Consider the following 26,053-nt stretch of genomic DNA (forward strand, 5'->3'; position numbering starts at 1 on the left):
AACAAAATACATATTTACAGAAGTGAACTTTATATTTATATGATCCACAACAATTTTGAGGAACAAGGATTATCATCATGCTATTCACTTTCTCCTGTTTCTTTAAATTTACTACAAACATTTAGATCTTAGGCACTAAGATTGAACATTTATTACAAACTCTAAGATTGAGCAACACACTTTAACTTGACACTTTTTTTAAACAAAATTTCGTTAAAGATAACACTAATCCTGGTACTCTAATGTACTTATCAATCTATTTATAGAAGAGTAGTAAATGAAAGTTGTCATTTTTAAGAATAAAAATAAGTTATTATAAAAAATGAATACAATACTATTTTGATCATTTATTTACTTTCCAAATCCTTTGTAATTTATACAACCCCAAAAACATTAAGGATAACACACCCTAATGTAGACTCACGGACGGCAGGGCACATACTCCTTACGTGTTACCATGCACACACCAATTCCTAAAAACTCAAATATCATCCTTTCCCATAAATCTCCCTCCTCAATATATGTTTATTCCTTTTCAAATTTGGGGACATAAACAACCCCAAAAACGTTATTGTTCTTCTTCCCACACACTACAAGTTACAGACTTCGATTTCATCATCCTTTGTATCTAGATACACACACACACACACACACACACACACACATATATATATATATATATATATATATATATATATATATATATATATATATATATATATATATATATATATATATATATATATATATATAAATCTGTAATAATGTCGGAAGAGGAGAAGTTGTTGAAGGATGCCAGGAAGTTGCCATGGGAGGATCGATTGGTACACAAGAACTTGAAAGTTCGTAAAGATGCCAACATTGACTTAACCAACCTCTGCGACTCCATCACCAATCCTAAAGATCCTCGCATCCGTGAATTGGGTTAGCCAGTTACATTTTTTTTCATCACTTTTTGGTTATTGACTTATTGTAGATTTTATGCTCGCATGTTTGAAACCTATATCCATGCAATGTATATTGAATATTCCTTGTTTTGTTGATTTATGGTGGGGTTTTGATCAGTTGCCCTAATTGCTTTCCTAAAAGCAGCAGACGCTGATGCTGGAAGATTTTACCCATTTTGTTTCCATCTATGATTTTGATTGTACTAATTCCTAAGTTAACAATAGTCCTTTAACAACAAATATTGATTATGATGCTTTTATATTAACGATTCTTCTTTAAGGACTCATTTCTTACATGAAGATGCATAGTATTTGAAGATGTTATTAGGTATTTTGTAGGTTTTCCTAAGAAACTTGTGATGCAATTATGGCAAAATGCCTTATGGTGTTCATGCTTTGGGTGGAGTCGGAGAACGTGGATGTATTCCTGCTATGTTTCGTGTAGAGATCATATTGCATATTTTGAAATTCAGTTAGCAGCAATAAAATCTATCTATCTTATTGTTGTGCAGTTTTGATGTTACTGATGTTGAGCAAAGTAGTGAAGTCTCACAATCCATGCCTGGATTAGTTTTTAGCAGGTCCTTAATTATGTTTTCCTTTTCTACTTTTTTCCTTTTCTATTTCTACTTTTTCATTTTCTCATTGCAATTAGTCTATGCTCTTATTCCTTACTGCTGTAAAACCATTATTTGATTAAGTAGTTGGCTTTGTAGTTTGTTATATCTTTTACTTGACACATGTAATCTGCTTAATTTGTGGGTCTAGGGAAAATTATGCTCCTTTAGAGCCTCATATGGAAAGGCATCCACTCGTGCCACCATTTGGAGGTGTAATTAATGAAGCTTTAGATATCATTACATATGGTTCTCCTGATCAGGTGTGAGTTCATCTGATCTTCTTCACATCTTAGTTTGTTCATTTTGATTTGTAAGCAAATTAATTTTATTGTTTTCTATTTTGTGTTCAAGCGAGAGGCTCCAGCAAAGGGATTGAGACCAAAGGCTTTAATGTCTGTTCAAAATGTTAACATCCAGTCACAAGCTTTGCTAAATGTCAAGGACTCTAATAAGGTATCTTTAAAGTTGCATAAATATTTCATTTTGTTTGACAAATTAAAGGATCAATGCATATTTTTGTTATCATGACATTTTATCTACTTGCAGGATGAAAGACAGAGAATTGTGTATTGTAGGTTTAAATTTGAAGAGTTGCAGTTGGAGCAGATTAAGGATCTTGAGGTTGCTATATATTTATAATGACATTGTTTTGGTTGTCTTTGAGAAATTTAAAAAAGTAATTAAATGTCTTAAAACATAATGATATGAAGAAGTACTATGGTCCCAATTGACATGGAATCCCAACCTATAATACTTGCCTACATCGATCTTAATCTTCAGGTATGTACCTATTCTATTCTCTCTTTAATGCATCTTAATTAGTAAACACTTGCGTGTATTAATTCTTTTCTTTTTAAAAACTGTTAAGACATTGGGTACTGCCAGAATATTGACTGCAGTTGGCCCGGTTGGTCAAACAAATTGGGGTGATTCAAGAGGTCCAATGTTGATTCCATCACAAGTTGATGGCCAATGGAATGACAGATTCATGTTGTATACTGATTAATTTAGAACGAAAAGATTGTATTAAGAGCTGATTAAACTGTTGACTAGTAACATGAATTCGAAAGGGAAAATTTTTTGTTGTTGGGATAAAATCCTTTGTTTGTGATCTTTGATTTCTTTTGGTTCGTATTAATTTCTATAAATGTACTAAATATACTTTTATTTATTTATTTGTTTATTTATTATAGGCTTATAGCAGCTTTGTATTATTGGTTCTTTCTATTACAAGATTATTAATTGAAAAATCTACCCAGTTGTAGCTTTCTCATCCAAATACAAATAAATTTTCTTTCAAAGTAAATTTCTCTAATCATAAAAAAATGAAACCATAATGCGCCTTAACAAGAAAAAAATTAAAGTATAAAGCCACAATTTGATAAAATTTCAAATTATTGTAATATGATGTAATGTTGTAATATGATGTTATGGGAGTATAATGTTATCTTAAAATGTATTTGTATTTTATAAAATTTGAAAATTTTAAGATATGATGAGATGAATAAAAAACATCCATTAGTAGGTCAATTGACCCATCTTGTTCTTATTAAAGATTTATTATATTGATGTAGTCTTTATTTTTCCCCAAACTTTTATTGAAAATGCAAAATCTTATATATGATGATCATCTTTTGTATGTATTTCCTTGATAATGACTTTTGAGGGGAACGGACTCTCGTGTTTGTACACCATTACCATTGAACTTATTTTTGATGTTCAAATAATATCATTATGACTAGCAATTGAGAATATCTAAGGTTAGCTTTTCAAGAATAAGTAATGATGACAATCATAGCCACTCAATCAAACCACCAAAATCAATTCAAATAAAAAAACCCAAAGTTTCATTAATTCAAAATCTAGGGTTCCTAAGACCTAAAATCCAAAGTTAATGGTATATAAACCCACAATACAAAGTCAAAGAGTTTAATAACTCATAATCCAAAACAAACGGTCTAATGACCTATAATCTAAAATACCAATAGAATCCATAAAGCCAACAAAGGTTAGCTAAGAAATATCAAACATTTCTCAAGATCTCAATAGTTCAAATGGGATAATTCTACCACAAACAACAATAATGCATATGCATCTATACCACAATCCAATCAATTTATATAGGTTCAAACTCAATGATGTTTAATTAATTGAGCTCATCAATCACTACCACATAACATGTCTATCCAATTACTGCTCGTTCCAAAAGGAATTAGAACTAATGAAACCATCATACTAGTCTACATAAGGGATAGCTAGTCCATACATGCACCTGCTAAGGGAATATCTCGACCCATCTTTAGGAATATGTTAAGAGCTCGTTTTAGGTAAACCCATGAAGGGAATATCTCAACCCACAAAGGGAATATTTCAAGTAAATTTGGGTACTCGGGTCTCAATCCCATCCTAAGTGAATGCACATTTAGGAGGCTCCAAAACTCTTTCAAAACAAGCACATGATTTTCTTAATACAAAATGATAACTCTAAACCAATTTTCATGAATGAAAATAATACATGTAGTATACCCATTGCACACAAGGATATAACATGTGATATCATATGAAAATCCAAAGTATCAAATCAAGATAAGGACATGTACTCCATGTAACCTCACATTAAGCAAATGCCAAGCTTCCTTACTCTTCCTAGGAAATCCTCACCTATAAAATACCATTATGTCATTAAAAAATTAACTAAATACCCTACCAAAGGTGATTAACTTATTTTTACAAATTTCTTATTATTTTTCAAACATATGTAAAATTTATGGAAGTAACTAGAGGTCAAACAAATGAAAGGTTAATGAGATATGAATTATTTTTGTTTTGGACAGTGAGTAAACTTGTTCAGGATTACTAACAAAGGGCTTGATCCACCGAGGTTTGGCCCAACTATGGAAGAAACTTTAGTCTTTATGTACGTAAACCTCCCTTAACTCTTCCAAATGATCTAATGGATAAACTAAGTCTTTGAACTAACTTTGATATTCCACTACATCAAATTTTAATTAAGACTTAATAGATTAAGGTCTTAATGCTTCACAAGTTCCTTGAAACACTTGTTAAAATATCAACTATTCATTAAGGTATAAGTTTTCAAATAACCACATAGATGTTTATAATTTATTTTCTCATGACTAATTGATCATCTATGATCAATCCAAACATGATCTGAACATCATTTCAATTCTACTTATATTCTCATTTTATGGTTTTGTTCCTCATTACATGATTCCAAGCTTATCAATGGAATTGAGAGATTTAGATCCAACTATAATAGTTATAAGCTCACATCAACACTTAGTTCCTTTTAAACCTTCCAAAAACTTATAGTTTACATCCATTGAATTATTTGATTGTATCAAAAAATTTATGTGAATAAACTGAACTTATAAAATCATGGCATTCCATTCCAATGGTGTATCACCATTGGAATCATCATTTGAGCTAAAGATTACTTAAGATCTAATGGAATCATATAAGAATCAATTCATAGACACATAAATACTATCTTATTAACCTAGAATGATATATTTGACTTCAAACTCATGAAACTAAGATTATATACAACTTATAAAATCTAGAGTACAATTTCTCATCAAGTTAGGGCTCTGAATTCCCAATTACACCATTGGAGGTGAAATCAACCATTTCAAAGCGGAAATAGTGATGTCTTGATGATCTACTGTAAGTTTCTAGCGTAAAATCATACTAAAATCAAGGATAGAGCTTAAAATTTAGGATTTGGTTTTTACTCCAAACCCTAGCTCAAACTATAGAGAAGAAAATAATGAGATACCCTATGATACTCGACACTTTAATCCTAGTTTGTCCTTCTCCAGTCTCCTCCCAAATCACTCTCTAATCTTTAAAATCTAACAAAATCACCACAGGAGGACCTTTTCCAATTCTAGTCTAATTTTCTCTCTAATTATGGAGAATAACTAGTTGTTTTAAGAAAAAAATAAAAATAATTTAATAAAGGATAAAAAAGTCATTTCATGTAGCTCAGAGACCATTGGTGGAATTGGTGGAAGTTTTAGAAAGACAAAATGCAAAAATTGTCCCTATGGTATGCATTTTTTTGAGGTTTCAGTCCAAACTTCGATTTTTTTTTGATTCATGGTCCTTTTGACCTAGTTTGTACGTAGAATTGGTCCCCCCCGACTTAACTTCCGTTAAGTTGTTGCTGTTAACCCCCTCATCTGCCTCCCACATGAGGGTATATTTGTCTTTTCTGTAACACTGTAAACTTTCAAACAAAATTTTCATTTTTAAAAAAATCACGTATTCTCATAACATAGTTCGCAAAACCCCAAATGACAATGTTAACTCCCTCATCTGCCTCCCACATGAGGGTATATTTGTCTTTTCTGTAACACTGTAAATTTTCAAACAAAATTTTCATTTTTAAAAAAATCACGTATTCTTATAACATAGTTCGCAAAACCCTAAATGACAATGTTTTCAAAAAAACATATTCAGAAAATGTTATAAACACAATCGAGGATCCACAAAATGTAACTCCGCCTCGTGTGTACAATCAAGTCAGCACCTTCCTATGATCCTGAGAAGTACCTAAAACACATAACACATAACACGGTAAGCACGAAGCTTAGCGAGTTCCCCAAAATTCCACACATATATCATTAGCCTCTCATGGCTATACTCAAATAAGACCCTCCGGTCAGTGTGTCTCAGTGGAACCCTCCGGTCCCACAACTCGGGTGGACCCTCTGGTCCTAACTCGGTAAGCTTAGAATAATACATAGCATAAATTACAAAGACATAATGCAACATATCACAATACTCAATATAAGCCCACAAGACCTTCCGGTCACACAAAATTACCACTCAAGGTAAGTATAGTGAGAAGACTCACCTCGTAAGCAAAGCAAGGAAATTGAATACCCCTCGAACAGTCTAATCCCCGCCTACATGTAATAAGCATCTCTAATTAACACTTAAAGATCACAATCCTAAATAAACTCATGATAGTCCCTATTTAACTCTTGGGACGGGTAAGAGACCATTTTACCCCTCCATGACCTCCATCCCTCAAGTTTGACCAAACCCTAAAGTCAATAGAAGTCAACACTCGAGTCAACAGTCCATGTTGACCCAACTCGTCGAGTGCATCTATGCGACTCGTTGAGTCCCTTCGGTTCCTCAGAACCCTCATGAAAGTCCAACCCAACTCACCGAGTTGACCCGTCAACTTGCCGAGTTACCGCGTGTTCAGTCTCATCGGGACAAACTCTAACCGACTCGTCAAGTCAGCTCATCGACTCGTCGAGTCCCTTAAGTCGAATTCTCATTCAGACGTTTTAAGGAAGATCTGATACCCCATACTCTGGATCTATCTTCCTAAGGCTCGAATATCACGTAAAGCTGCAAGCTTTACGTGCATGCATGGCATATTAGGCTCATAATGTCAATACATGCTCCAACAAGGGTTAGATGCACAAGAGCTTGCCTCCAGCTCAATAAAGCTCCTGTCTTTGGACTCACAAGGCTCCCTACAGTCCAGATCTGAGGTTTCAACCTCAAGCCATGCTCAAATGACTCAATGACACCAGATGGACGGGAGAAAACCCTAAAAAATCCCTAACCAAGATCCCATAAGGAAATGATCAAGTTAGCATTTTTTTTACCTCCAACTGAAGCAAATCTCTGAGGAATATCTGGATCCAAAAGCCTCATCTTGATCCAAGCTTTGATGCTCTCCAATTCTCCTCCAAAAGATCACAAAATGCCCAAGATTAACTCTCTTTTCTCTCTTGGCTTACTCTAGGCGATTAGGGTTTCACACAAGGGGGTTGGGTGGCCGGTGAGGAAGAAATGAGGGCTTAAGGCCCTTTAAATAGGACACAAACCCAGAGATTTTGGGTTTCCTCGCACAACGCTTACTCGGCGAGTCGGCTCTCTGACTCGTCGAGTTGGTCATTAAACCTACGTGATCAATCCGACTCTACTCGACGAGTCGGACATACAACTCGTCGAGTTACTCATTCAATCCCAAAAATAAATAAATAAATATATAAATATTATAGCTGAGAGTCGGGATGTTAGATTTTCACTTCTAAGAGACCATTTTTGCACCTGAAAAAAATATATCCCCCTTTTAAAAAAAAATTAATGCCTATTTATTTATTTTAATAATTAAAAAAATAAAAGAGGTTTCTTTCTTTCTCTCTCTCTCTCTCTCTCTCTCTCTCTCTCTCTCGTCTTCCTCGCTCTATCTTCCTTTTTCTTCTTCCCAAACACCATTGTTGAAGAAGGATCACCCAAAACTCCTGTCGAGCGTCAAACAAACAAACACACCCTTGGATGGCTGTTTTCGGCGAGATCAAGAGGAGCTACAACCCTCTCAACTACTGAAATCGATGTTCAACACCTCTGCAACCCTACTACAGTCGAAAAATCACAACCCCAAACACCCCACCTCAATCGTTGTCGCTGTAGCTACTCTGATTCCCTTCCGAATCGTTGCTATCGATGATGAGAAAGAAACCACGATGAGGCTCGCCGAGGAGCAGCCTCGCCACCTCCTTTATTTGTTCATCACATCTTCCCCCCATTCGCACCTTTCCTTACCGAAGTTGCTGTCACAACTTACCTGTTTCCCTCAGATCTTCCTTCATTCTTCTGCGCAAATCAATGCTTAAGCAGCCCCTGCTGCTTCCGATCTTATTCTTCCTTTTATGGTCCGATTGAGCACCTGTGACACTTCCTTTGATCGGCGACTGCAACTGCCTCCCTCCTATTTGTGTTTTGATGTCGGATCGGGAAAAGGAATAGTAAAGGAGGGCTCGTCGGAGATCGACACCACCCCTCCTCACCATCGCCATCCACTGCCGGAGACTCTAATCGTCCTCCTCGCTCGTTTATTTTCTTACTCGATCTGGAAACCACATTTATTACAAATCTAAAAACCAGGGTTGGAGATGGTGGTTGAAAGGTGGTGCATGGCGGTGGTTTGTGTGATATGCTTGAAAGATGAAGACGTTGAAGATGATGAAAATGGACTTGAAGGTTTGTGGCAGGGAAATGGTGTGTAATGTGTGCGTTTCTTCAGGTTTACCACAAAACAAGAAAGAGAGAGAGAGAGAGAGAGAGAACTCTTTTATTTTTTAATTATTAAAATAAATAAATACGTATTAATTTTTTTTTAAAAAGAGGGATATATTTTTTTAGGTGCAAAAATGGTCCTTTAGAAGTGAAAAAACAAATATATCCTCATGTGGGAGGCACATGAGGGGGTTAACAACAACAACTTAACGAAAGTTAAGTCGGGGGACTAATTCTACGTATAAACTAGGTCAAAAGGACCATGAATCCAAAAAAGTCGAGGCTTGGACTGAAACCCCAAAAAAATACATACTATAGGGACCATTTTTGCATTTTTGTCTTTTAGAAACCACATCGACTATTCATGCAAGTTTAGAAACCATAACAACCATTCGTATAAAAAAAATTAATAGGGATTAAAATTGTGACTTTTGGTAAACCTTAGGGACCATTATGTAATTTTGTCTATTATTTATGTGGAATGAATATTTAAAAAAATTGTTATTGTTGTTGTATGTATATTCATTGTTGTAAAACTAAAATTATTTAAATTTAAGTATTGAAAAACTATTTAAAGTTAAAAAAATCAATATTAAGTTTAGTCTGCAAACATTAAAAAACAAACAATCTTCTTCTTAAATATTGCAAAAAGTTAATTCACCTTTTTTCTTTAAAATATGGTTAGGAGACTGCATATTTTTTACCTGTTAAAATCATACAACACATATCTAATGGTACACCACCAAAATAGTTACATATTTTTACCCGTACATATCTTGTAATCTAGATGGCGTGGGTTTTTCCACAGATTGTATCGAAAGAGATTGATATTAATCACATAATTAATCCAACCAAAATCGGATATTATAATTAAAGAAATTATTTAATTTATGATATTCAAAGATTTGACCGAACTTAAGAACAAGGATTTGATTACTTAAAATAAAAATCTGTGGGCTCTACCATTCACATGCCTTTCATCTTTTTCTAGTGGAGAATATTTGTTGTGCACATGTTCATATCATTCCATCAAGGGGGCTAGCTAACCGAATTCTAATCATTCCATTATGCTTAGGGTCATCAATCTTTAGATTAACAATATTTAAAAATACACAAAGGTATAATTTCAATTATTATATGTCTTTATAATGAAAACATGGAAACTTTTGTTTAAACATCGAAACCATGACACGTTAAAGTTAAGAAAACAAAAGAAAATGTGAATGTTGTTTTTCTGGTTTTGAAACCTCGATTAATCGAAAGAAAATATACTTTTGGATTTTAACTTTTCAAAACGGAAATAATATACGATCACAAGGAATGTACTTTCAATCGTTTTTAAGGAACACACTTTAAAAAAAATTATTGCTTAGTTACCAAATAAGTAATCGTTTACAAACAAGTCAATAATTATTTTCTAAAAATTAATCACTTATTTATCAAACAGCATATCACCTAACGGTATTAGAAGGTAGAAATATTTTTTTGGTCAGTCGAGGGTTAGTATTTTTTGAAACAAAATTTGAATTTAAAAGCATTATTTAGGTGCAATTTGTTCAAAACAAAAATCATATAAAAATTCTAAATAAAATAATGTGCTACTCATGCATGACAACCACTAATTGTACCATTTTATAAATTAACAATAAAACAATGGTCACAATGGTCATTGCTCAACAAGTACACATGAACTACTAATGACAAAAATATCCGACCAATATTCCTTGGTATATTTTAGGCGTTATCTTTTATACATTTTTTATGTAGAGAATGTTTTTGTTGATTTTAATGTTAACAAAGATATCAATTTTTAAAGTTTTCAATGAGCTATGATAATTAAATAATGCCAAAAAAGATATAAAATCAATAAATGAAAACTTAAAAGTTAAAAATGTGAGATAAAATCAAAAGATAAGGATCTAAAACAATAATATATTTAGTTTGAAAAATTAAACACGATTTAGAACAGGTTTAGTCTCGATCCAATCCATATCGTTTTGGGTTAACGCGCGGGATAAATCATATAAATAATTTATCATAAGAATATGATTGTTAATCATGTATATGTATCTTTAATAATGTTATTTTTTATTTTATTTTAAATATTTGCTTCTATCACGCTCATGTATTATGTGTGGAAGGTCGGCCATTCTTCTGAACAGGGCATACCCTTCCAGAAGATAAATTTTTTGCACTGTTTATACACTATAAACGTATAGACATGAACACTTTACATAAATTCCATAAATAAAAAAGAAAACAAAAATGGGAAAATCCAAAAGAATCTTTCTTTCTCTATCTTGAGATATATCAACTCAAAACCATTGAGCTGTAAACAAGACCCCCGATGTCTCTTCACATGCACATCACTCCAAATGTAATCACAATTATCTCATGGAACCCCACTTACATAATATTCTTTCATCAGTTCATGTATCATAAAAAAAAGTATAACATCATTTTATTAATTTATTAATTTATGTTACATATTTTTCTGATTTTTAATGTACCAAATCATTCATATCATTTTATCAAATAATGTAAATGTTATTCGATTAACTTTGTCAAAATGCTATTAACTTATCTATGGTTGTCTCTTAAAATTCATTGACATTCCTACACCAAAGAATCGATTTTGCCTCGGGCTTTTAGCCTCATATATAGTGGAGGTTTCCTGTTGATGCTGATTTGGTGGTTGCTGTTTTTTTTTGGTGATGTTGCTATCGTATAAGTTGTTTGCCTCATATCATGTTTGATGCGTCATGTTGTTTCTATAATTTTATCTTTGGTTTTTCTATATTCCTTATAACCTTTTTGTACAAGCCAGTTTCCCTGGTCTTTCTAATTTATTTATAAAATCTCAGCCGTTCTAAATAAAATATTTTATACTTTCTTTGGTCACGTACCACTTTTAAAAGCGTTTTTGAAAAAAAAATTTACCTTCATCTTTGTGAAATATTTTATAAATTCTTTCATTTAATTGTTATTTTTGAACATGTTTAGTATTTATAAAATTAAAAATAATAAAATTAAATAATATCGATGTATTACTAATATTAAAAATAACAAACGACAGAAATATCATACGACCATTATCAATTTAGTACTCAATATTAATTGAAATCAAATTGAAAATAAAAAAATAAAAAATAAAACTTTAAAAGTTAAATATAATAAGAGGAGTAAACAAAATGTGTTAATACTTAATTGTACAAAACATGAAACTAAAAAAATGATTGATATTATTGATCAAAAAACAACTCATTCTAATGGTAAAAAAAATTAGATTACTAATATTTGACCTCTAAAAAAATCTTTTATTGGAAATACTCTAATTATGTTCACAGTTTATATAAAATAGCAATTTCGCATAATTTGTTTAAAAATTATATGTTACATGAATGAATACAATGGTAAAAGAAAATATTTCATATATAGTTGATGAATTAACCAACAAAAACCCATAATTAAACCAATGAAGCTGATCAATACTAAAAGAAACCACAGCTTCAAGAACAGTATACAACTATACATCCACACACCGGCCCATTAATTACTTACAAAAAACCCTGAAACAAAATCGTCTAAATTAATTTGGTTAATTTTAATCTCAATCTCACCTCCATTTACTGTTAAACTTGTGGATCTTCAAAGGGCTTGTTAAGATCAGATTCATCAACAATTGAATCAATGTCATTCCAGTTCCAGTAATTTGATTCCAAGAAATTGCTGGTGGTTGGAGCCTGCATCCATGGCTGCGAAACTGTTGCAGAATTTTGCACCATCATTCTTGCTGTGGTGAGGGTTGAATCGTCTTTAAAACCAGATAACAATGGCGAAAAAGAAGTTGGAATGATCGGAATAGAGGTTGTATCCATGGAGGTCATGTTTGACAGCATCGAAAACCCTAAACTTTGACGCGGAGTTGGTTGCATACTGGTGGTGGAACCGGTGAATCCGCCATTAAAATCCCAAGAAACTTGATCGAATTCGCTGTCATTTGGTTTAAAGAACAAGCCTTTATCATCTGGGAACATGTATTTGTGACCATTAAATCCTAAACTGTGATCCACAGTGGTTGTGGCGGCAGTTGTGGTGGTGTTAGGTCGTTTGCTCCGCTTGTTTTTCCGACCACCACCAACGGGGACATTACGAAGAGTGCCACCTTTGGTCCAATGCCTCTTGCAAGCTTTACAAAAATGTCTTGGCTGCGTTTTGTTGTAGTTATTGTAGTAGCAAAACTTTGTGTTTGTTGAATCACATCGTGGACACTTTACAAGATCGGATTGTTGTGTTGGTAGCGATCTTTTCAATGTTGTTGAACGAGGGTTTGATGAAGACTGTATGGTGTCTGATGTTAGCATGTTTTGAGTCCAGTTGAGCTCAATATGATCACCAGAAACTTGTTTGCTACTCAACCCCATTTGTTTCTATGTATTTATAATATATATAATGAAACTTGAGGTGGGAATTTGATGAAAGGGAGAACTGAGGAGAAGGGTATGGGAAAAGAAGTTGTATTTGGTTGAGAAAAAAACAAAGTGTGAAGTGAGAGGATATAAGGGAAGAAATAGGGGGTGGGGGGTGTTGAAGAATCAAGAATGTATAGGAAGGTGATGAGAATTGACAAGTAAGCATGTGTCAAGAATCTCTCTTGCTAGCTATTTGGACATAGGTCAAAATAGGGGTGTTTAGATTTTGGTTTGGATACGAAAAATCTGATATTCAAATCAAATCAAACTCAATGTATATTGGATTTTGACTTGCTAGTGTAATGGAAGAAATTTCTTTGGTTGAAAGAACCATTTCTAAATGACAGAATGAAGTTAAGAAATGAAATGGTATTTTGGATCAAAATAGAAACTTATGTCTTGTTTCCCATTGTAATTTTGACGGGTGATTTTAAAATATTACACTTTTGGACCCCATGGTTTACACCTGTACGTTGATTTAGTCCTGATTTTGAAAAAATTGTGCCAATAATCTTTATGGTTTCAAAATTCATTAAGCTTGGTCATTTCCACTACACTAGTAGAAATTTTTTAAACTGCAAAAATAGCCGGTGTGGTATGCATTATTTTTGAAGAATTTGGTCAAAACCACAATTCTTTTGGATTTGTGGTCCTTTTGATCATGTATGTATGTGGAAAATGTCTATTCCCAAATTGAAAAGACTAGAATACCATTAATATATATATATATATATATATATATATATATATATATATATATATATATATATATATATATATATATATATATATATATATATATTATTTTTTTTTTCTTTTGACAAAATTGCAAAAATGGTCCCTATGGTATGCAAATTTTTGGGGTTTTAGTCCAAACCCCAAGTTTTTTGGATTCATGGTCCTTTTAGAGTGGTTTGTATGTGGAATTGGTCCCTGGACTTAACTGCCGTTAAAAAGGATCTGTTAACCCCCTCATGTGCCTTGCACGTGAGGGTAAATCCGTCATTTCATATATAAGGGACCATTTTTGCATAACCATTTTTGGGCTTAATTCCTTTTAAATATCCTCGCTGCCTGCTATCTTCTTCCCTAACGTCCCCAACGTCTCTTTTTTCTACTATTTTTCTTCTTGAGCTCTGTTACAACAATGGTTCTATGTTTTTGTGGAATCACATCCTCAGCGAACTCATTTTTTTGAAATCTCATTTGCTTGTTCATCTGCGGCATAAGCATCAATCTGCTATGCCATTTTTTAGGTCGATATGGTGGATCTGTGGTTTATTGCTATGAGCTTGATATTCACGGAAGCTGTTCTCATTTTTCTTCTACCTAGTTTTAGCACATTGAGGGATCTAATCTCCTTAGATGTTCATCATTTGAAACGTTATGCTCCGCTTCACAACATTTACAGGTCAACAAGGGCGTGCAGTGTCTTGACCACACATAACCTATTTGTTTCCTTAGAGCTCTGTAAATCTCCTTGGTTTGAATGGAGAATGTTTGTTTGTTACTAAGTATTGAAATCCATGGCTTCTACTCGAATCAATCTGAAGTTGTTTGAGACAAGGCATGGAATATGCATTTGCTATCTCTTCAATTTTTATCATCCTCAACATTTCGTTTCTACTCATTTGGAGATTTGAGAAATGCTAACACATGTATCAGAATCTTCTCAGTTGAAGGCATATTTGAATCGTGCTTATCTTGTTATGTTATGACTCATATGTTTCACATGATTGTCTTGGAAGCCTGAATATGCAGCAAGCCGACAACTCAACTAGACTTGGCTTCTCTTTGAAAGCAGTTCGTTTATGCTTTAGATCCTCAGTGATTAGTGTCTTGTTCCAAACGCTTCATCTTTGATTTACAATGCCATTTCTTTTAGTGTGGATTATCCATAAGAGTTCAGGAGTCTTGTCAGCTTTTGCATTTCTTGGCCCCAAATACTTAATATATAATCCATTTTGCATTAATTTCTTTGTTGGCTCATCTAATAATGTATTTCTATGATGCTTTACAGGCTGTGGATTGAGTACCTTGGGTTTTCAAAGCTTTACAGACATCGCTATCTTCAAAGGCAAACAATGAGGGGCCACATCTAATGGTGGGAGTTGCAATCACTCAAAACATTCCATTACCACACTTTTGATGTTACAACATTTTGATGGAGGTAATTATTTATGGACTTGTAGATTCATTTGTGTACCTGCACTGGGGGTTCAACCTCTACTAACACATCAAGCAAAAGGCGTAATGGAACACTATCCTGCAGAAATTGTGGTGGAAGATCATCAATTAATGGAAAAAGCTCTTCAAGTTGTCTTCTTAGCACAGTTTTGGAACTTACTAGCTTAATCAATTAAGAATTTACTTGGACAAAAGTTTCAAAGGGTTGTAGGATTTCATCAAGAGACCTCAAAGTTCAAACACAATTAACTTAACTAAGGATTCAAAAGTTCTAAATATGCATGTTTCTAAATCAGAAAATGTAATGTTTCGATGTTCACTATAATCATACTCTTTTTGCAGAAACTTATTAGTTGTAAGTTGCAACCTAAACACTCTTTTACTAAAATTGAAGTTGGGAGTCTTTGTTCTTGGGTGTCACTCCAGTGAGAAGGCAGAACACACTCCAATCAAGAAAAGGAGGTTCTTATTCCGAGCATCATCTCCACCACATAATCCATCACTGGAGAGTCCCAAAGCTTATAATAATGAGCTAAAATCAACCTGAATGCAGCTTGTCTACCTGAATCAGTTACTGGAACATTAGCGAACTTTGGGGAAGAAGTGAAGATATTTAAAAGGAATTAAGCTAAAAAATGGTTATGCAAAAATGATCCCTTACATATGAAATGACGGATTTACCCTCACGTGCGAGGCACATGAGGGGGTTAACGGATCCTTTTTAACGGCAGTTAAGTCTAGGGACCAATTCTACATACAAACCACTCCAAAAGGACCATGAATCCAAAAAACTCGGGGTTTGGACTAAAACCCCAAAAATGTGCATACCATAAGGACCATTTTTGTAATTTTGTCTTTTCTTTTTTAACTTTTTTTATAATAAATAAATAAACGAAAGGTCTCTCTCTCTCTCTCTCTCTCTCTCTCTCGTACAAAGATACCCCTGGTTCATCATCTCCAACCAAACCCACACCTGCTTGCAGCCCCAAGACATTAATTATGTTCTTTAAACCAAAAATGATGAACACCCAAATCGAATCGATCAAATGAATCCAATTTTTTAGCTGGGTACTCGACTCAATCCCCCCTTCAAACTATTTGATCTCAAATCCATGTTTTTTTTGATTTGTTCATTAGATTACGACAACATGCAGGAGGAAGCGGCTCAAGTTCTCAGTTACAAAATCATCACATGCTGTAACATCTAATTTTTCAGGTATTCTCTTTTAACCCTTGAATTATGTTTTGTTTGCAAGATTGGTTCCCAATGGCATTTCCGTAATTTTGGCCTTGTGTCGTACACTGGACGTATGTAGCTAGGGTGAAAATCTTAATTATTAGGGTTTGGACCCTATTTAAGCATCTTTATGGCCTCATGCACCCTCTTATCTTCAACCCCTTCCTTATTTCGAAATCCTAAAGTGTGTGAGTGCCTTGTGAAGCTTGGAGAGCCTTTTGGTGTCATTTTGGAGCTTTTGGAGAAGAAGGAAGAACCTTGAGGTTGTGGTGTTTCACTCAAGGCCTTGGATCCAACATCTACTTACCTTTGTGCATCTTTTGGAGATATAAAGCTCCAACCCTGATGAGTATTTCATTTGGATATAGTTTTAGCTTAAAGTTGACACCTTTTTGTCCCAATCTTGAATTCTTGATCTTTGTGAGTATGGAATACTCCAAAACACTTGAGTTGTCCTTTCAGATGTTTTAGGGTATGTTATGTCATAAAAATGTGATCTTGGACATTGGTTTCTTCCAAGGTTCTAAATAATGTAAGGCGTAACTTGACGACAATGTCAAGCCTCAAGCTTTTCCAAGCCTTGGCAAACCATGTTGTTTGTAAGGCGTGACTTAAGGCGAAAATTTTGTATATATAATTAATATTTTTATATGCAGTTTCAACTATTATTCATTTTTATACACATATATGAGTTAAGACAACATTTCGGTAAAGCTTGGCGGCATGTACAAGCCTTGGAGCCATGACGAGTTTTTTAGAATCTTGGTTTCTTCCCATGCATGGTCTAGGTTGTCTTAATGGGTCAAGAAGCTAGGGTTTTTATTATTAAGGTCTTAATAGCCATGCAAAACCATAAAGTTGGAAACTTTATGGTTAGGATCACCTTTTAAGGTCTAGATCCGAATTTTGGACGTAAGTGCTTAAGGATTAAGCACTTAATGGATAAAGTTGAGAGCAGCCGCGTATGCTAGGCGTACCAAGGGGTACGTTGCGCGTACGTGGTCAACTCCCCGATTCTGTTCAGCCAAGTATTACGCCTCACATTCATTTTATGTACACCAAACGTACTCACCGAGTCAACTCGGTTGACTCAATTGTCTTTGACCTGGATTTTGACTAGGGTTTGACCTAGGGGTATTTTAGGTATTTTGATTTGTATACTGAGATTGTATCACTGAATTCATTAAGTTTACTGGTAGAGTTGATCTCGGAGCGGCGTGCTATTCAGTTTGCTTATCTGTCTGTGAGGTGAGTTTTCTCACTATATCTGTGGGTCGAAGGCACCAATGCCGACCCATTACTTTGTTATGTAGAATGCTAATTGTATCTATGATACTTGCATGAAAGACCATGATCTGTCCCTTGGCAATTGTATGAAAGACTAGGATCTGGCCCCTGACAATTGTATGTAAGACTGGGATTCGACCCTCGACATTGCAAGGAAAGACCATGAGGGTAGCCTATGACACTTGTATGTTTTGGTATGTGGTACTTTGGGGAACTCACTAAGATTTGTTCTTACAGTTTATGTCTATGGTTTCAAGTACTTCTGGTTCGAAAGGGAAGAGTCGGACGTGATGGCACAACATCCTTCCCTCATGATTTCTACATTCTGAATAATTGTACTCTGATGTTTTGAATATTATAACTGGGTGTTTGATTTTTAATGATTTGTGTATGATTTGATAAACTTCCAAATGAAAAAGTTTATCACTGTTTTCGGGACGTTACAAGTTGGTACCAGGGCCTTGGTTTGAGGGATTCGGGCATGCTCTCGGGTGTGCAGAAATCAAATTAAGGAAATGATAATCTTTTTCTAAAAAAAGAAAAAAAAGAAATTGGATTATGAAAAAATTTTTATTAAGTAAAAAGGGGTGTGCGATGTGTGCAATCAGCCAAGCTCAAATTAAGGAAATTATAAGTAGTATGCTTGATATGAGAATTACATGCTAGATTAGGGCTAGGGATACCTTTAGGAATCATATGATATAGTTGCTTGATATGCGTGATGCCTTATAGCCGAGTGAAACTTGATGCTATGTATTACTTGGAATTGATATTGGCTCAGTTAATTGCTAAGTACACGCTTTCAAAGTTGTATACAATTAGGATTGTGAAACCCCAGAATGATCCATTTAATCTCATTTCATGTTCCTTGTTTGGTTGTGGACTTAAGGTAGAATTATTATTTGATAGTCTATGTGATCCTCTTTTGTGGATAACTTGCATGAATAAGGCAACCACCGGTGTTGATTGAGGTTTTTTGTATTGCAGGCGGTGAGAGTTGAGATTTCCTAGGAGAGTCTAGGATATGTATGTTATTTAACATGAGATTGTTATATGGTTAGTGGTAACATAGAGGAATCAGGCCTACCCTTGAAGAAAGTACAGGTAGGTGTGAAAGGTAGTATTGGGCCCGTACTACTGCAAGCACAAGATCTATACCTGAGATGACGACAAGCCTGGGAACTCTAAGAAGGCCTTTGTAGTGAAAATCCCCTCGAGTCATATGCTGATTATTTATATGTTGTGTTTCAATTTGAGGATGGTTATGATTACTCGAGGAGGTTTTTGGATCTGGTTTTGGTTCAGGTTCTGGCTCAGGCACATAATGATGGGTTTTAGCCATAAGAACTTTCCTATGTGCGCATGCAAAACCCTAATGCTTGGATATAGGCTTTCTAATTAAACATGCTTTGAATCCAAGACTTCTTACAACTAATTAGGTATAAGAAATATACTAAATCAGATCTAGAATCATACCTTTGAATCTCTTGCTTGATCTTGTTGTCTTGAAGATCTAGAGTCACAATTGTCACTCCTCTAATGGCTTACAAACACCAAATAGCAAGGAGGATGATTTGGGAGAGAGAGGCTAAGAGGAAATCGGCCAGAGGTTCTCTATTCTTAATGAAGTGCCAATTTCCCTTTGCCATAGGGTCTATTTATACTTGTAGACTCCTTAAGGGTTACAACTTAAACCCTAGTTGGATAATCTTCTCTTAAAGCAATCCATATCCTTACCATAGATAGCCTTGGACGATTTTAAGCTATCCCTAGCTTCTAGAATTCGTCCAACCCCTATCCATTAAGGATTTACAGTCTAAAGTTTAACTATCAAACAATTGACAGTTTATACCCTTTTTATTTAATTAATCTCTTTAAGTCACCAAATTAATTTAATTAATTTATGACTTATATTAATTAAATAAAAATATTATTATTCTTTATATTATACTTATAATATATATTAATAATATTTATTCTCTCATAATAAATCATCCTGTCAAGTTGCTATGGTGAAGGCAACCCCAAAGGACCATGCACAACCGGGTCAAATACTTGCCTAATATAGTTGCAGCCTTAGACACTATTCCAACAGTCTCCCACTTGGATAAGTCTAGTAACTATATGCACAAGTACAATTCGATTTGCAATCGTAGCTCTCTAAGACGCTGTCAAACTCTGATCTAATCAATCTTGTCCTTTAGATAAGGGATCGTACAGTCCTCTGTTAGATATCATGCTGACAATACTATGGAATGATTAGTCAAGCATTTAGGTTTCTCGATCTCCAATTTATTCGACATAGAACTTAATCGAACACATCAATTCATTTCTGACCGGGCCTGGCACATAAGTCAAATCAAATCATCGAGCGGCTGAGATATCGCTTTTACTCTCTCGGAATAAAAGTTACAGATAAACTTCGACTTATATACATTTACTTATTCATTAACCAACTATACACAACAATGCGTTTTATAACACCGAGTTACTGATGCGTTTTCGCATTATCAATGTACAATCAATTAACAAATAACAAACCATATATCTAGGTTTTAAGACCATATGATATTATCGTCTTGCGATCACCCTTTTATATCATATTCCATAAGGTGATTCCAGCAAGCGCGGGTTTGTTCCAATGCTCAAAACCAGTTCATAAGCACTCATGAATGTTGCAGCAACCCTTTGCTATGTCTAACACCATTTAGACAATCTACATACCAATTCATGACAATCTTCATTCATATCTACTTCCAACACATGAACGATTGTGGACAATTTGAATAATTCGATTAGTCTTAATAAACTCAATTATTCTAGAAGTCAAAACATGCAAAATGAAACAATAGTTAAACAATTAACATAAGATAGTAACATTACTCATAAATAAAACTCCTTTATTTAATCATCAAATGTTAATTACATTTATCTATTACACGTTTCTAATACTATCTAATCTATGCTAATATCATGCTTCAGCCCAATACTCCTAGTATGCTGCAAGTGCTTAACACTACTCAGTCCCTTCGTAAGCGGATCTGCTGGGTTATCTTCTGATGATATCCTCTTCACTAGGAGTTGTCCTTCTTCTACACGATGTCTGATAAAATGATATTTTCTGTCGATATGTCGTGATCTACCATGATCCCTCGGTTCCTTGGTCAAGGCAACTGCTCCTTCATTATCACAGAAAATCTCCATGGGCTCCTTTATGGCAGGTACAACTCCAAGGTCACCAATGAAGTTCTTCAGCCATATTGCCTCCTTTGATGCTTCACTTGCTGCAATGTACTCTGATTCGCACGTTGAATCAGCTACGGTTTCCTGCTTGGAACTTTTCCAAGTCACTGCTCCTCCATTCAGGGTAAAGACGCAGCCCGACTGCGAACGGTAGTTGTCCCTGTCGGTCTGAAAGCTGGCGTCACTGTACCCTCGCACCTTCAAGTCATCACTCCCTCCGAGGACTAAGAACCATTCCTTTGTCCTCCGAAGGTACTTAAGGATATTCTTCACCGCAATCCAACGGGCTCTGCCAGGATTCCCTTGATATCTGCTAACCATGCTCAAAGCAAAGGCTACATCAGGGCGAGTACAAGTCATAACATACATGATTGAGCCAACTGCGGAAGCGTATGGTACTCGGCTCATTTCTGCTATTTCAGCTTCGGTACTCGGACTTTGAGTCTTACTTAACTTGGCATTACTTTGCATCGGTAATTCTCCCTTCTTCGAGTTTTCCATACTAAAACGTTTTAGTACCTTCTCTAAGTAAGTGTTCTGACTAAGTCCTATTAGTCTCTTACTTCTTTCTCTTACTATCCTTATTCCCAAAATATAAGAAGCCTCTCCCGAGCCAGGACTTAACTTCCTGCAGAGTCGGGATGTCGTTTCCTATGAGTAATATGTCATCGACATATAGAACGAGGAAGCTAACTATACTCCCACTGGCTTTGACATATACACATGATTCATCTTCGCTTCGTACAAATCCAAACTCTTTGACTTTCTCATCGAAGCAAAGATTCCATCTGCGAGACGCTTGCTTAAGTCCATAAATGGACTTCTCAAGCTTACACACTCTATTCGGATGCTTCGGATCCACAAACCCCTCTGGCTGAGCCATGTAAACATCCTCAACCAACTTTCCGTTAAGGAAAGCGGTCTTGACATCCATTTGCCAAATCTCATAATCATGAAATGCGGCAATCGCTAGCATCACTCTAATAGATTTTATCTTTGCAACTGGTGAGAAGGTCTCATCATAGTCAACTCCGGGAGTTTGAGTAAAGCCCTTCGCAACCAATCGCGCTTTATATGTGTGTACGTTTCCATCCACGTCGGTCTTCTTCTTGAAGATCCACTTGCACCCAACAGTCTTACGTCCGGGCACATTATGAACCAAATTCCAAACTTGGTTATCATACATGGATTGGATCTCGCTATCTATTGCCTCTTTCCATTTCGCAGACTTCGGGCCTGCCATGGCTTCCTTATAGCTATTAGGTTCATCAAGGTTTATTAGTGTACCATCACTAATATACGTGTCCCCCTCGGTAGTAATATGAAAACCATAAAACTGGGGTTGAACTTTAACTCTATCGGAACATCTAAGAGGTAAGAATTCGTCAATCGGTTCAACCGTAGTTTCCTCCTCGGGTTGAGTGCTAGCGGTAGAGGTTCCTTCATCTATCGAATCTTGAATCTCTTCAAGCTCGATTTGCCTCCCATTGTCTCCTTGGCGTATGAGTTCTCGCTCTCGGAAAACTCCTCTCCTCGCAACAAAGACAACATTATCCTTCGGTCTATAGAAGAGACATCCAAAGGATTTCTGCGGGTAGCCGATGAAAATACATCGCTCACTTTGAGGTTCGAGCTTGTCGTGAGTATCTCATCTTACGAAAGCCTCGCAACCCCAAACCTTGATATGTGCCAACGAGGGAGCTTTCCCTGTCCACATCTCGTGAGGTGTTTTGGTAACCTTCTTAGTAGGGACTCGGTTAAAGATATGGGTGGCAGTCTTTAAGGCATACCCCCAAAAAGAGATAAGTAGTGAAGCACGACTCATCATAGAGCAAACCATATCCACTAAGGTTCGATTACGCCTTTTTGCCACACCATTCAATTGTGGTGTCCTTGGTGGCGTCAATTGTGAAACTATTCCACACTCCTTGAGATAATCGTGGAATTCAAGACTTAGGTATTCTCCTCCTCGATCGGATCGAAGCATCTTGATTTTCCTGCCTAATTGATTCTCCACTTCATTCTTGAACTCTTTGAACTTTTCAAAAGTTTCTGACTTTTGCTTGATTAAGTAGATATACCCATATCTACTATAATCATCGGTAAAAGTCACGTAGAAGCGGTTCCCATCCTTCGTGGTTGATCTAAACGGTCCACATACATCGGTATGTATTAGGTCCAATAGACCATCACCCCTCTCACACGTACTCGTGAAGGGTGACTTAGTCATCTTTCCAAGCAAACAAGACTCGCATGTGTCATCTTCCCTAAGGTTGAATGACTCCAACACTCCATCCTTTTGGAGTTGGGCTATGCATTTCTTGTTGACATGTCCAAGACGACAATGCCACAAGGATGCTCTATCCATACTATTGGAAGAATCTATGTTTAAAACATCATTTCCTAAGTTATCAACAATCATAACAGTTTCATAAATTCCATTACATGGTATAGCTTCAAAATAAAAGACACCATTTAGATAAGCCAAAATAGAACCATTCTCATTATTAAAAGAAAATCTAAAACCTTGTCTAAACAAACAATGAAATGAAATGATGTTTCTAGCCATTTCTGGCGAATAGCAACAATTGTTCAAATCTAAACATAAATTATTCCTAAGCACTAAAGAATACACTCCAATCTTGGTCACAGGCAACGATCTTCTGTTCCCCATGATTAGATTGATCCTTCCTTGCTCCACATCCCTACTTCTTCTTAGTCCCTGCACATTAGAACAAATGTGATAACCACAACCGGTATCAAGAATCCAAGAAATAGCATGATTAGAATCGTTAGATTTAATTGTGTATATACCTGCGAAAGACGGCTTGATCTTTCCTTCCTTAATGGATTGTAGGTACTCGGGGCAGCTTCTCTTCCAATGTCCTATCTTGTGGCAGTGGTGACACTCTGCCTCCTTAGGTTTAGGGCAGGGCTTAGCAGGATCAACTTTGGTCCCACTAGAAGAGGCACCATCTCGGGCTTTAACCTTGCGATAGTTCTTAGACGAAGCTTTCCTCTTCTTTCCCTTTCCTTGACCAATAGCCAAGACAGGAGCAGCGGGTGGATTAGGAGTTGGTGCAGCAGACTTGTCTTTGAAGTTGCTCTCAGCGACCCTCAAGAGACCTTGGAGTTTGCTTAGGGTGACCTCCTCTTTGTTCATGTGGTAGGTCATCCTAAATTGATTGTAGCTCGGAGGCAAAGAGTGAAGCACCATGTCGATCGCCAAGTCTTCCCCAAAGTCAACATTTAGCTTGCGAAGGCGGTCGACATACCTTTGCATCTTTTGCAGGTGCACGGTAAGAGACTCTCCATGACCCATCTTAGCGGAAATCATGTTAGTGAAAATCTCATAACGCTCTTGTCTCGTGTTCTGGTGGTATCTCTCCAATAAGTCTTGATGAATTTCGTACGGGTACATGTCCTCATAGGACTTTTTGGAATTCGGAGTTCATGGTGGCTATCATGATGCAATGTACCTTCGTTGCATCGCGCTCATGAGTTTCAAAAGCGGTCATTTCAGCCGGAGTAGCGATTTCAGGGTTAATCTTCTCGAGCTTCTCATCGAGGACATACTCCTTATCCTCATAGCGAGCAATGGTGCGAATATATCTTATCCATTCGCTAAAGTTCGTTTCATCAAAGGTGACCTTTTGGCAAAGGCTCATCAATGTGAAGGAACTAGCAGCAGCGTTGTTTGCGTTCGACATCTACAAATAGAAAGGACAAAGATAGATTAGAATATGAATCCCTAATTATCACCCAATAAGAAAAATTAGGGCTAGGATCCAACAACAATATTTACATATTAGAAAAGGGATGCCGTAATCCAACATGCAAATAATATGAAGGTAAGTGAATGACGATTCACTAATTCTCCACCACAAAACCTAACTATTAGTCCTAAATGTATTGATAATTCCTAGGTTCGGATGAGATTCATTGAAACTATTCAATGGCATGTTTAAATCTCGATATGCCCCTCTTGTTTGTGACTGGGATACCGAGGATCACAAAGCGGGTGTGAATTACCATGCAAATTCACACGGTGCCTTCATTGTAACGATCACCTATTCGATGTGCTGGTAAACCACACACGCTCCATCGAACTATGATAAACAATGAATCACCCTTTGCCACCTTTGCTTAGAACCAATTAGTGTGCCGGTAAACCACACACGCTCCACTAACTTCTTAGCAAGGGTGCAAAGTGTAATTTCATGGGATTGCATCAATTCACTTTTCCTAAAGTAACTAAGATTGGGAAATTAAAAATACGTGTAGTTACTTTGTATTTTATATTATAGTTTTAATGAGAGGATGTGGTTGCCCTATCCTACCCGTTCGGCTAACGACCCTCCACCGATCAAGCAAGCGGTGGGTGTGAGTGTACACCCATTAAGCGCCATTTTATAGGCCGCAACCTTATATCCACCTTATAGATCGGCTTCGTGAATGAGGCCTACTAACGGTAAGACTAGCATTTTAGTTGTACACATATATATTAATCTTGTAATATTATACTAGTATAGGGTTGTATTTTAAACTTTTAAAATCTAGGGTTTGAAATTTAAATTGTCTAAATTAAAACTTTTAATCACAAAACATAAATTTCAAAACTTGAGGACAAGTTTTAAAACATGGAGGATCAAATAACAAATAATTTCAGTTAACAATTAATTTCCTAATTATCTATATTTGATTTATTCAAGATTTCATGCAAGATAATTACCAAATTAATCAAAATAATTAATTAATTATCATATAAGGAAATTAAATATTTTATTATTTGATAAATATCTTTAATTAGATCAAGATTATATTCATATATATCAAAAAATCGGATTAGGGTTGATCTAATATGATTAAGGTAAGTTTCCATAAGATAATCATGAAGAAATCCCGAATCTGGCCATTCCTGACGCTTGGACTCGCCGAGTGCACCAAGGGACTCGCCGAGTCAGGCCAACTCGTCGAGTGCACTATGGA

The 26,053-nt window shown here is 35.6% G+C and overlaps 2 protein-coding genes across 2 annotated transcripts; one reads left to right on the forward strand and one right to left on the reverse strand.

Moving 5' to 3' along the window:
• Positions 1 to 781: 781 nt before the first annotated feature.
• On the forward strand, positions 782 to 2,668 carry LOC145063125 (protein MOR1-like). Its single transcript, XM_079010719.1, has 6 exons — positions 782 to 932; positions 1,460 to 1,528; positions 1,716 to 1,827; positions 1,919 to 2,020; positions 2,114 to 2,347; positions 2,436 to 2,668. The coding sequence occupies exons 2-5, from the start codon at positions 1,506 to 1,508 to the stop codon at positions 2,204 to 2,206; spliced, it is 330 nt and encodes a 109-aa protein (XP_078866845.1). The 5' UTR covers positions 782 to 932; positions 1,460 to 1,505; the 3' UTR covers positions 2,207 to 2,347; positions 2,436 to 2,668.
• Positions 2,669 to 12,047: 9,379 nt separating this feature from the next.
• On the reverse strand, positions 12,048 to 13,419 carry LOC145063574 (uncharacterized). The gene has a single exon (XM_079011170.1). It carries the CDS (start codon positions 13,060 to 13,062, stop codon positions 12,271 to 12,273), a length of 792 nt encoding a protein of 263 aa, XP_078867296.1. The 5' UTR covers positions 13,063 to 13,419; the 3' UTR covers positions 12,048 to 12,270.
• Between the last annotated feature and the right edge of the window lie 12,634 nt (positions 13,420 to 26,053).

The sequence above is a fragment of the Lactuca serriola genome, chromosome 7, assembly GCF_051521515.1.
Source record: "Lactuca serriola cultivar US96UC23 chromosome 7, Lser_US96UC23_V15, whole genome shotgun sequence".
Classification (NCBI taxonomy): Eukaryota; Viridiplantae; Streptophyta; class Magnoliopsida; order Asterales; family Asteraceae; genus Lactuca; species Lactuca serriola.